This window comes from Hyperolius riggenbachi, chromosome 5 (genome assembly GCF_040937935.1).
Source record: "Hyperolius riggenbachi isolate aHypRig1 chromosome 5, aHypRig1.pri, whole genome shotgun sequence".
NCBI lineage: Eukaryota > Metazoa > Chordata > Amphibia > Anura > Hyperoliidae > Hyperolius > Hyperolius riggenbachi.
In genome coordinates this window covers 438809708-438823591 of record NC_090650.1, presented here as the reverse complement: position 1 = coordinate 438823591, position 13884 = coordinate 438809708, and the positions used below count along the sequence as shown (strand labels likewise).

At 42.9% G+C, this 13884-nt stretch overlaps 1 protein-coding gene across 3 annotated transcripts in view; it reads right to left on the bottom strand.

Moving 5' to 3' along the window:
- Nucleotides 1–13884, bottom strand: part of ADGRB1 (adhesion G protein-coupled receptor B1) — an 829276-nt gene that overhangs the window by 134249 nt on the left and 681143 nt on the right. For all 3 annotated transcript variants that reach the window (XM_068238111.1, XM_068238113.1, XM_068238112.1), the window contains exons 20-21: nt 7469–7571; nt 409–559 (exon numbers count right to left, since the gene is read on the bottom strand). In XM_068238111.1, coding sequence (XP_068094212.1) covers nt 409–559; nt 7469–7571 — 254 coding nt within the window. The remainder of the gene's footprint in view (nt 1–408; nt 560–7468; nt 7572–13884) is intronic.

Below are 13884 nucleotides of genomic sequence, written 5' to 3'. Positions count from 1 at the left end.
AAGCATGCAGCTAATCTTGTCAGATGCGACATTAATGTCAGAAACACCTGATATGCTGCATGCTTGTTCAGGGGCTATGGCTAAATGTATTAGAGGCAGAGGATCAGCAGGACAGCCAGGCAACTGGTATTGCTTAAAAGGAAATAAATGTGTCAGCTTCCATATACCTCTCACTTCAGTTGTTCTTTAACTGCTCCAAACATCAAAAATCTATTGGAGCCTATGGGTGCGTACACACATCCAATTTTGATCGGCCAACGATTGGTCAATTTTACCACCTCTATATAGTATGGGAGCTTAGCTGAACAATCTAATCGTTTTACATTTTGATCCAAAAACCCCTGAGAAGGAGCGTCTATCCCTGACACAGGACAAAACATATCACAAGCAAGGAAGAGGCGGTCTCACCCCATCCGAGGCACAGGAAGCGCTTGCGGATGATTCTGTTGCGTAGGCGCCCCGTCACCGCCATGTAGGACTGCCAGGCTTCCGTCAGCACCCAGCAGAAGGAGGAGAGGAAGAAGAAGTGGAGGAAGGCAGCGACCAGCGTGCAGATGACCTGGGGGACAAAAACATATGTCAGCCTCCATATACTGTACCCCGCACTTCAGTGTCCCTGTAAGCCCCATACACACCCTAAGCTTTCATTAACCAAAACGATCATATTGATCACGTCCGGTGACTATCTAATGTAAGTATAAGTGTCCCCCAACGTTGGTGGTTTCCCTTTAGGGAATAATCTGTGTTTATTATTCATTCTATATCCCGATCACTCCATTGCAAGCATTCCCATATAATCATAAATGTTTCTACTGTAATAAACCTTATTTCAGTCAGTGACTCTATTTGGTACATTGCCGTGGCAGAGTGAAGTTTGTTATCTCCCCGCCCATATTCCTGCTCCTCACTGATTGGCTGAGGGCAGTTATGTGTGACAGGCTGAGATTGAGAAGGGAAATACCCCTCACCCCTCTGCAGAAGCTGCTGAAATGTGATCTATGCTGTGTTCACATGTGTGTACAAAGCAAGCTAGACATAACAGTGCAGATTCTAGAAGGAAAAAAAAAAAAAAAGTAAGTAAGGACTTGTTCACATTGCGTTCCAATCGCGTTAGCGGTGGTCATTTTTTTAAGCGATTTTTTTTCCCTTCCCGGTGATTTCTGTTCTTTGGACGTTTTTGGTAAGCGTTTTTGTAGGCGTTTTGGCAGAGCGATTCCGTTTTTTAGCTTCCTGACGTCAGTCAGGCAGTGAACTCTTTGATCCTGAAAAGAATAAATACAATGTATTTATTCTTAAAAACGTGAATGCAATCACTGCACAAAGCGATTTTGTGAGCGTTTTTCCTATACCTTCCATTGTAGCAAAATCACCCCAAAAATGGTCCACGAAGCGCTTCTCTGAACAGAAAGCAGATGGATCACCGTAATCTGAACTAGCGCATAGGATAGCATCAGTGTTCTCCCCAGGCTCTTTTAGCCGGGTGCTCCACCCGGCTAATTTTGATGGCCACCCGGCTGTCATCGGCACACTTCTTCCTATGCTATAAGCAGAGTTGCTCACAGAAGCACCGGCCTTCCAATCTCTCATCTCTCTACTTTTTCATGCCATCCGGCTGGCAAAAAATTCTGGGGAGAACACTGTAGCATGGTGTATGCGCTTTGAGGGCCCTTTTCCACTAGAGGCGTTTGCGATTGCTGAATCGCAAAATCGCAAATCGCTAGCGATTTTAAAATCGATAGGGTTTGCTAAATAACATAGGAATCGCGGGAGGTTATTTTCACTACCGCGATTCGATTTTTACATAAACGCGATCGCGCTGCGATTATTGACGCGATTTTGCTATGCCATGCAGTGCATAGCAAAATTGCAATCGCCGGGGAAAAAAAAGGACTTTGCTAAATCGCAATCACTAGCGTTTAGCGCAAACGCTAGCGATTGCTAGTGGAAAAGGGCCCTGAGGGCGATTTTGAAAAATCGCAGGCGCCTAAAAAAATCCAAAAACGCCTCCAGTGTAATCGAGCCTTAAGGGAGGAAATTACATCAGGATTGGCTCCAGTCAGAGGCAGTAAAGATGGAAAATGCCTGAAACAGTTTTCTCTTTATTTACTATATACAATTTACTGAAATCAACATGTGGACAGTACAAGACATATGTTATGTAAATAGAGCAAGTATTTATCTACTAATATATGGTTTGGGGTTATTTTTCCTCGAGATAGTGTAGCTGCCCCGCTACTTAAAAAAACAAAAACATGTAAAATGTAAATAGTGTTTCTACTGAACGCCTGATGCAATGACTGTCCTATCTAGCGGAGAGCCCCTTTAAATGCCTGAAGCGCTGCGGTCTACAAAGGGTCCTTCCTGTCTCTGTGGAGTAGAATGAGCTCAGCAATGCAGAATAGGCAGGGAGAGAGTTCATGGATTGTGTTTGTGTTAATTACAGACATCCTGAATATCTGACAGGCCGCGGCTCTTGAGAACGGATTTGGTCATCTCCGTTTCATTGCCGCGCTGCTTAATTAGGGGTATTCTTTCTAAATGAATCCATTGTGGATTGGCGTGATGGACGGCAGAGTGTGTAGCATGCAAAATACGCATGCAAGGCAGAGATAACAGGGGGAGCGATGCTTCCCACAGCTAATGTAGGCCGATTGCACGTGACACAGTGCCTGACAGTGCGTGAGCTGTGCAGCCGGGAATTCTGGGTAGGGAATAGAGTGGGCAGTGCCGTCCGTTTCAGACTCAGCTCACTCTGCTGTACGGAGACACCCGTCCCAGTGTCTGCTACACTCGCTGCACTTAGGCCCGACTCACATCTGCTAAATGAGCCAAAAGGATCCGGTGAGTGGATCTGGTCTCCGCTGCAACGGACCCGGGTGGCTCAGTCTGTGGCCCGGTTCACATATGAAAACGCTATCTGATTAATGATTGATCGGATCCGTTTTCACTCAGCAAATACATACCTAATCTTCCATAGCAGCCGGCCGTAGAGGCTTCCTCTTCCTCCGCTGTGACTACACAGTACTACGGTGACCATACGTCCCGCTTTACCCGGGACGGGTCCCGCCTTCGGGGGGCGCTGTCCCAGGCTGCATGAGGTCCCGGGAAACGTCCCGCTTTTAGCAGCGGGACGTCCCGGCCTCGGGACTCTGGCCACCGTACAGTGAACTAGCCGCAGCGTCTACTAGACGCTGCGCTAGTTCATTCCCCGCAGCCCCGCTCCAGCCTGCAATGTTCTCCTCCGGCAGGCACAGGCAGAGCAGGGCTACGGGAAGATGGCGTCCGGAGGCGGAGCCCTGTATTGGAGGGTATTTGTCTCCAGTACAGGGCTCCGCCTCCGGACGCCATCTTGCCGTAGCCCTGCTCTGCCTGTGAGAGGCTGAGCGGGACATTGAAGATCGTCCAGGCCAGGGAGAGCTGCACACACCAGAGGCCGGCTGCATGAGGGGACGTCTTCTGCCAGGTGAGTAAATGCTTTTTCTTGCAGGTGAAGTGTTTGCCCACATTGTGTTCATTTTGTACTGACATGTTTGCCCGCAGTGCGTTTATCTTGTACTGACATGTTTGCCCGCAGTGCATTTATCTTGTACTGACATGTTTGACCGCAGTGCGTTTATCTTGTACTGACATGTTTGCCCGCAGTGCGTTTATCTTGTACTGACATGTTTGCCCGCAGTGCGTTTATCTTGTACTGACATGTTTGCTCGCAGTGCGTTTATCTTGTACTGACATGTTTGCCCGCAGTGCGTTTATCTTATACTGACATGTTTGCCCGCAGTGCGTTTATCTTGTACTGACATGTTTGCCCGCAGTGCGTTTATCTTGTACTGACATGTTTGCCCGCAGTGCGTTTATTTTGTACTGACATGTTTGCCCGCAGTGCGTTTATTTTGTACTGACATGTTTGCCCGCAGTGCGTTCATTTTGTACTGACATGTTTGCCCCCATTGCGTTTATTTTGTACTGACATGTTTGCCCCCATTGCGTTTATTTTATGCTGACATGTTGCCGGCAATGCGATTATTTTGTGCTGAAATGTTGCCCGCAATGTGTTTATTTTGTGCTGAAATGTTGCCCATTGCGTTTATTTTGTGGTGTCTGGGGTAACTGTTGCTGCATTTATTATTTAATGGTTATAGATGGCTGTGTTTGCTGCTTTGGGGTTATGACATACTATTAAATAGCATCACACAGTTTCTGCACACCTATGATGTGAATCCACGTTTGACCACATCACGGCGTAAACACTGCTTTCTTATGCCTCGCTGTTGCATCATTCTGTCAGCTCCGCCCATAGAATGTCATGACCACGCCCATTTTTCTCGCGCGCTGCAGACCCCAAATTTTTCGGCGCGGGGCGCTGCGCGCGGTGCACCCCCTATTTTTCGGCATGGCGTGCTCCACGCACCGCAGCCGCCCCCACCCAATTCCCGCCCTCCCAGGTTGAGCCTACAAAAATCTGGTCACTCTACACAGTACGTCATGTGACTAGTCACATGACGCATTATGTAGTCACATGACAGGGAAGAAGACGGAAGCCTCTACCGCCGGCTGCTACGGAAGATTAGGTATGTATAAACCCTCCCTAGCCCACCCGCCCCGCTGCTGCACTCTTCCGCCGCTAGATTCGCGTCGGCCCATGCCCCTATCCCCCGTGGAACGGTCCGGAAAATTAGGGCCTGCAGCAATTTTTAGGTCCGGGGACCGGAACGTATCCGTACCAACGGACGCATGTGAATGGATCCATAGGTTAACCACTTAAGCTCTCAGTCGTTTTCACTTTATGCATCCGAGCAATGTTCACCTCCCATTCATTCGCCTATAACTTTATCACTACTTATCACAATGAACTGATCTATATCTTGTTTTTTCCGCCACCAATTAGGCTTTCTTTGGGGGGTACATTTTGCTAAGAGCTACCTTACTGTAAATGCATTTTGACAGTAAGAATAAGAAAAAATGGAAATAATTCATTATTTCTCAGTTTTCGGCCATTATAGTTTTAAAATAATACATGCCTCCATAATTAAAACCCACGTATTGTATTTGCCCATATGCCACGGCTATTTCACCGTTTAAATTATGTCCCTATCACAATGTATGGCGACAATATTTTATTTGGAAATAAAAGAGCATTTTTCCCGTTTTGCATCCATCACTATTTACAAGCTTATAAAAAAATATATATATATAGAAATATTTCAACTTTACATAGATATTTAAATAATTTGAACCCTTAGGTAATTTTTTTTTTTTTTTCTAATTGTAATGTTTTTTTTTTATTAAACATTTTATGTGGGTATTTTTGGGAGGGGGGGGGGGAGTAAATAGTGTTTTATTTAGGGAAAAGTGTGTGTAATGTAATTTTTTTTTACTTTTAGATGTAGTTTTGCTCTTTGGCCACAAGATGGCAACCTCGAGTTTGTTTACATGATGTCACTCTAAGCGTACAATGTACGCTTAGAGGGACATAGTCTCAGAAAAAGCGTAGCTTCCGAGAGAAGCTGTCGCTTTTTCAGCGGGGGAGAGGAATCAGTGATCGGGCACCATAGCCCGATACATTAATTCCTGGGCTACCGAATCCGCGGCCGGGAGAGCGCGTGCACACGCGCGATCGGCCGCGGGAGCGCGCCTGTCCTCCTTGACGTTTTTATACGTCAAGGAGGACAAAGTGGTTAACACTGGATCCATTCACATACATTACGTTTGTACAGTATACGTTCCGGTTACGTTACGGAAAAAACGCTAATGTGAACCGGGCCTTAGTTAAAAAAAAAATCGGTATATGTACTGCGATAACGAAAGGGATAAAGCCACACATCCTGAACATTGGGCACTTGTCAACCGGTCTGTACTGCATATCCACCTGTTCTTTGCCTTGATAAAGGGGATCCCTGTGGCTCCGAAACTGTTGCCGGCAGTACGGCAGATGACGTGTTTGTTTATGGATCAATAAACGGTTGAGTTCCTGCAAAATCGTCTGAATGCAGACCCTGACGTCCGCCTCTCGTATTACTTGCTCGCTGGTGAGGCTCCAGGACTTCTCCAGAGTAGCCCCTACTCTATGGAACTCCCTCTCTCCCCCCATCAGGCTTCTCTTTGATCACTGCATATCCATTGGTCTGCTGCCATTCGCTTTGAGAAGTGGTCCGAAAACAAAACTAATGTGAACTGCCCCTAAACGCAACATATGTGGGGATATATTTACTAAGTCCCATTCAAAGGAATGTGTGCAAGTTAAGCGGTGTATATTAAATGTGAGTTATGCAATATACGTAACCGGTCAGACGGAAACACCCTCCGCTTCTGAGGGGAGATCTTTCTAGGAGGGTATAGTTGGACCTTATAGTGGACCCAAACTCTTGCACAGGACACAATGAAAAGTCTTTGTTCCACATACAGCTGTTGAAGAAATTCACTGCAGTGTTCTGTGTTTATTTACATCAAAGTGTCTAATTAGGGGTTATCAGCAGCTGTGAATAGACTGCAGGAACTCTGTCTATGCAGATCTCCCTGTACAGTACAAACTAAAGGTGCCCATACACTCGTCAGATTGGCAGCAGATAGATAAGAAATGCATCTGATGATCTATCTGATGCGTTTTTAGAACATTTTTTACCAGGATAGAATTCCAATAGATTTCAGTTTGAAATCTATTGAAATTCGATCTGATGGCATTTTTTTTGCCATCAGATTTCCATTAAGGCCAATGCAAACTGATAAGCAATCTCATCAGATCGACCTAAATTTTCCACCCTGCCAGTTCGATGGAAATCCATCGAAATCGATCATCGATCGGTCGATTGGCCAACTTGCGCCTGCGCAGTAGAGCAGACCCGACGGCGATCGGGTATTTCCGCCTACTTCGTAGCCGACAGCCGTCAAAGCGCCTGCGCAGGAGCCGGGAAGGTAAATATTGACGTCACCGCTGCACGGAGGGCTGCAGCGAGACCCCTGAGGGACGGAGGACGGCGTGGGAAGCCTCAATAGGATCCGGAGGCTTCCCCCACCCGAGGTGAGTACCCCCCGGGGGACGTTTTGACGTTACAGTTGCTCTTTAAAGGACACCTGAGGTGAAATTAAACTAATGAAATAAACAATTGTATCTATCCTCCTTCTCCTAAAAAATGACTTTTTAAGATATTCTACAGTTTTATTTTATATTTAAATCTACCGGTACTTTTTAAGTGTTTACTGTTTTATTGTTTTTGCTCAATGACAAATTCATTGAAGCTAAAAATCTATGAACTATTGACCCTTTTTATCTCTTTCCTGCTCTCTGAAGCCATTTTCTGCTAGGAAAGTGTTTTATAGTTGGAATTTCTTATCACTGAGGGTCACACAGTAGTCATTTCCTGTCTGAGCCAGGACTGAGTCAGCCATTTACATATCTGATGTTTAACTCTTTCAGGCAGAGAAAGAAAAAAAGTAAAACCGCCTAGTTATTTGTGTTTAAATGACAACCTACCTTGTTCCTGGTCTGTGTTTGCCCAACAAGTATTAAGGCATTGGATGAAATGATGGACAGACAGAAGTTTATCAAGATGACTGACCGCTCCGATCGGATGTACCTGGAAGTAAAGGATGAAATTTGCTTATTGTCAACCAGCTACACATTGATATACGCACTTTATAAAGTGGAGACAGTGATGCTATTGCACCATGTTATCCATCAGTAAAAACAGAAAGTGTTGAATCAGGATGATACCATTTATGGGCTAACTTAAAAGAAAAGCAGTAAGCTTTCAACTATGAAGCCTTCCTCAGACTCAATTCCTGTAAGCTGACATTCTTTAGAACACACAGCTTATATACACTGGACATTAAAAGGAGATACATTGTTTTGCAAACATAAATGAATGGCATTAGATGCATTATTTACAACATGAAGAGGGTCTCATAGGGATGCTAGCTAATTTATGACAAAGAGATAAGACTACTTGTTTGCTTAAAGGGGAACTTCAGCCTAAACAAACATACTGTCATTAAGTTACAGTAGTTATGTTAATTAAAATGGATAGGTAATATAATCTCTTACCCACCCTGTTTTAAAAGAACAGGCAAATGTTTGTGATTTCATGGGGGCAGCCATCTTTTTCATGGGGGCAGCCATCTTTTTGGTTGAAAGGAGGCGACAGGGAGCATGAGACACAGTTCCAACTGTCCTGTGTCCTGATCACCCCTCCCAGCTGTGTACGCTAGGCTTAAAATCTCAAATTCAAAATAAAAAAAACAAATTTGCACCAACACAGCAGAACGAGAGCAACAACATCAGAAATCCCATCATGCTTTGCGCAGCATCAGGGGAAAAAAGTCCGGGCAGTTTTCTTCTGTGCAGCTAAAAATAAGGCTTGGGTAAGAAAAACAAGGTTCTGATGCTGTGAAACTGTTTAAGAAACACCAAGCCTTTTCAGTGCTGCTGAGTAGATTTTTAGTGCGGAGGTTCACTTTAACATGACATACCACAGACTCTGGGTGATGGGAAAACATTGTAAAACCAGAGTTTCAAAGTGACCCGGTGAGGGTACAGACAATGTTTGTTTTAGCCTAAAAAGTATTGTGGAATTTAAAACCCATCGTATATATAAAGTGTATATAAAGCTGTGTGTTCTACATGTTGTCAGTATACAGGAATCAAGTCTGATGAAGGCTTCATAGGCAAAAGTCTTACTTCTTTTCTTCTAAGTTAGCCAATCAACGGTTTCATCCTGGTTCAAGACGTCTATCAGGTGGAAAGACAGGATCAGGTGTAAATGTCACCACAGATTGGTGGGTTCAGCACACGAGCAGATCCAGGCTCTTGTGCACCAACCTCAAGTCAATGAGATTTAAAAATGTGTTGATAGGCCTTTCCGGATTCCGAAGAACACTTCAAATTATATTAACACTACTCTACTCTTCTCTACTCTCCCTCCACCATACCTCACCTTCGTACATCTCAGATTTCAGCCAGAGATATTCCCCAACCTGCTTCTCCCACACTCTACAGATGTCCACCCCTACTCCCAGTGTGCTCTTCTCCACCACCATATGGACTCAGTGTACCATTGTTTCTTGTTAAAGGGAACCTGAAGTGGAAATAAACTTATGATATAATGATTTGTATGTGTAGTACAGCTAAGAAATAAAACATTAGCAGCAAAGATATGAGTCTAATATTGTTTCCAGAACAGGAAGAGTTAAACTCCTGTTTCAGAGCCACTGAACTCGACGACTTTCAAAGTCGCAGAGAGCTCTGTCTTCTGAAGCTTATTATCTCAGGTGTCTGTCACTGTATTTCGTTTTTTTTCTGCAGAGGTAAGTTCAAAAGTTCACGGTTCTGCTCTGTAAAACATTTAGAATGCTGAGTAGTGTGTAAACGGCAAATATTAGAGAAAGATGCAAAGTTATAAAAATAGAGCTATATAACTGAAAATAAAAATATATAACTGAAAATAAAAATATGAGACTATTTTCTTTGCTACTAATGTTCTAGTAATTATCCATACTACACAACCAATTCATTATGTCATCAATTTTTTTTCTGATTCACTGTCCCTTTAAATCATTATTCGGTGTACCATTGCCAATGTTTATCACTGTAGTGCCCTGGTGTAATATTGTTTAATGTTGTAATGCCTCCACTATCTGTTGTACAGCTCTGCGTAACATCTTAGCCATTTAGAAATAAAGTTTAATAATAATTAGTGATGACTGCAATCTGCTAATTACGATTACACAAAATTTTGTATAAACATCATTAATTATGGCCATGCATATTTATGAGTTGGACATTCAATTGATTTTGCGCAATCCATTTGTAATCTTGTGTAATTACACAAAATGTTGCGTAATTTTGTGCCAACTTTAGCGGTTAATAGCAAAGCTATGCCATCGTCATCAAAATTGCTACGTCTGTTACGGGGAATGAAAAAGACCTTGTAGTTTTTGAGAAAATTGATTTTAAAAAATGCAAAGGATAAACTGTTTTTAAAGCGGTATTGTCACCATAAAAATCAAATTTCAACAGCAACTGGTCTGAGTGTATTAAGTGATAAAGATGCTAATCCTGCATTAAAAACTTGCAAAACTTTTTCTGCTGTTATGGTTTGTAGTTATCACATACTTTAGGAGCACTGGCCCTAGTGCCAAACAGTGCCAAAGAGTTGAATGCTGGGAGTTCTCTTTATCTATAATATATTCCTCCTCTTCCATTTATTTCCCTGCCTAGCTGCTTATCTGAAATACCCTCTGATCACTTGTGTTTACAAGCAAGGCTGAGGTGACTCAGTGATTGGATGTGTAAATAAAAAAGACAGTGCATTTCCTAGTATACACCTCAGTGGGAGTGTCTGAAGACTCTGGGAGGAGGGCAGCTAATGAATACACAATGAGCAAGAGAAGGGGGGGGGGCAAGAGTCAGGGAGGATATGATGTCAGCATTAGCTTGGCAAGATGGCCACTGCCTAGAATAGGATTTTCTGCTTTTCCTTTATAAAATTCACAGGAATAATTACGTGGATAGCGCATTACATCTGTTATGTAAGTAGATAAATACTACTTCTATTTACATATGTGTTTTTTATTTATAGGTTAGCATGGGTGTCGCTTGTTCTTTAAGCTCAGAAAAATTACAGTTCAAAAAAAAAAATTTCCCTTTCATTTTCAAAATTGATTATCTCAAAAACTACAAGGTATTTTTCTTTTTTAAATCCCATTTTGTCTTATTCCCACTAGTCCTCTTCACCTACGCAGCAAAGCAATTTTGGGGATGACAGCACCTGTGGGGGCTTTGATATTAACCACCCAAGTCGGCACAAAAAAATTACGGTTCCTGTATTTTGCATTACAGTTTTGAATTGTAATTGTGAAGTCTAGTGATGTTCGTAATCATTTAATTACAATTACGCAAAATTACATGTAAATGTCCGCAATTACGCATATACGTAATTACATATTCGTAATTCAATTGACTTTGTATAATCATTCGTAATTACTCATGAATTTACGCCTAATTTACATGTAATTTTGTGCCGACTTTGGCAGTGAATAGCAAACCCCCCCAAACATGTTATTGCTACCAAAATTACTACATATGTTAAGAAGAAGAATGGGTACAACTACAAAATAATTTTTCAAAAAGACGTCGTAGTTTTATAGAAAATTGATTTTAAATATGCAAAGAAAATGGTTTTCAAACTCAGAAAAATGACAGTTTAAAAACATTTTTTTTTTGTATTTCTAAAATCGCTTTTCTCAAAAACTACAAGGTCTTTTTAAACAATTCTCTTATTTTTAACTTGCACCCCCTATCCTTCTTAACATATGTAGCAATTGCGGCAGCAATGGCATGTACGTGGGCTTTGCTATTCACCGCCAAAATCGGCACGAAATTACGCGTACATTACGCGTAAATTAATGCGTAATTACGATTACGAACAATAAACTACAACATTAATTGCACTATTCCCTCGAAATTTCGCATTACGATTGCGATGCGTAATTGTGTATTACGATGCATAATTACGCATGTAATTTCTGTTCATCACTAGTGGATTAGAATGCAAAATTACGATTATGCAAATGTGTGCTCATCACTAATAATAAAACGAATAGGTGATTACCAGATTATATATATATATATATATATATATATATATATATATATATATACATACATACATACATACACACACACACACACACACACACACACACACACACACACACACACACACACACACACAGTACACACACACAGTACACACACACACACTACACACACACTTGAGAGGGAAGTAAACCAGCAGCAGAGCAGTAATAAAGCACAGCTTGTCGGAGGTTTGCAGGGACAGTATACCGATGATAAAATACACACAGCCTTATACGACATCATCACTAAACCCGCGTGGATGTTTTATGAGCGCTGTAGTTTTCGGAGCTCTAGCAAAGCCGTTCGGAGGATGCTTTATCGCGGTGCTCTCCGATCCACCATATTTTACATCATCATTTCATTCTCATTTTATAGATCGGATGGTTGAGGACAGCGATATGGAACCCCAGGGAAGGTGTGACTCTGCACTACGAGGTCTGTCCCCGACTCCGAGGGCAAAACGGCGAAATACATCACACCAACATCTACAGGCTACAGAAAAACAACCTTTCTATAGTGTCTGATGGCTGAGCTGTTACTACCGGTAATATAACCGGTGATTCTGGGGAGGACTGGGGTAAGGATGGGTTCACACTACACTGACAAGAGAAATAACATTCATATCGAGCTTTTCTCCTGGTGGGCTCAAAGTGCCAGAAGCTGAAGCCACTAGGGCACGCTTAGTAGGCAGTATTAGGGAGTCTTGCCCAAGGTCTCCTTACTGAATAGGTGCAGTCTTACTGAACAGGAAAAGCTGAGCTTCAAATCCAGGTGTCCTGTGTCAGAGGCAGAGCCCTTACCCACTACACTACCCAGCCACTGCCAGTTTGGTGCTGTCCAGGATCGGAACTTCTGTCCAGAGAATGTGTCCTTTGCTTGTTGCATCGGACACATCATAGATATCACAGTATCTATAGCTTGTCCGACTTCTGTCCGTAATTATAGTGCAAGTAGTGATTTTATGTTCCACCACTGGGCTGTTCCACTATCCCAAAATATAATTGGTAAGAGTGATTCTGAGGGGGGCTGTAGTAAGGAGTCCTCCACAGTCCACACTAGATGGCTTTCAGTGCCATCCAGGAACCACCCCTGTCCACAGAATGTCTGCTTTGCTCATTAGATTGGACCCATCATAGATAGCATAGTATGTATGGCTTGTCCGACTTCCATTCGCTGTCCGTAATTCTTGTGCAAGCAGTGATTTTATGTTCCACCGCAGGAATGGACACAATGGATGCTAGACAAAACAGATTTGTTGGCATAGGTTTGTATAAATCCTATGCTTAAAGGGAACCAGAGATGAACGTTTCACACAAAATAAACATATCAGTCGATAGCTTGTAAAGAATAAATGCTCTACCTGATAATTTCGCCGCTCTGGTGTGCCTTTTTTAGTGTTTTTTATCCATTATTGCTCCAGGAAAAATCAAATATGGCCGCCGGCTCATATCCCTCCTCCTTCCGGGTTATATGAGTTGTTCTGGATGTGCTGTCTAGGCTATATGAGACTAGGCTGCTATCTAGGCTAAATGCAGCCTTTCATCTATGTGCTTTCATTTTGGTATGATCTGCCTGTAGGAAGTGTCACTGATAATAACTGCAGTTTCATTCCTATGAGAATCTAGTGCACACAGAGCACACAGGGATCACATTACAGCCACAGAGCTTCTCTCTCAGGAGCAGCAGCCCCTCCCAGTCATCACAGCTCTCAGTATGCAAAGCAGAAGATCTAAGCCAGGAGGGGGAAGGCTTGGGCTTGAAAGGACTCCACAGAAGAGTGACTCAGCTATAATGATTCCAGGTCAAACCTCGACTGAATAGTTGATGGATTCTTATCACAGTTGCTAATAGACTAATTAAGCTGATAACAATGAAACTAAAAGCAGGGTAGGTATTTACTGTCATGTTCCCACTGATAAATGTAATAAAATACATGAGGGTGCTTCATCTCTGGTTCTCTTTAAAGCAGCCTTGAATTGACCTGGAAAAAGGAAAAAGTAGAGGGAAGTCTCTGGGTCACGTAGATCCTCCCCAGTCCTCTCTGAAGCTCCTCGTTCCTTGTTCCCCCACTGCCTCTCGTTCAAAATTGGCACCTTTGGACTCCACAGAAGACTTTAAAATCACTTGCGTCCCCAAGTGCTTCCTGAAGATGGGTGCATCCATACTGAACATGCTTGAGTGTGGACTCACGCACATGCTGTACGGATCTGCTCGTCTTTGGAAGTACTCGAGGACACAATTACTTCAGAAGG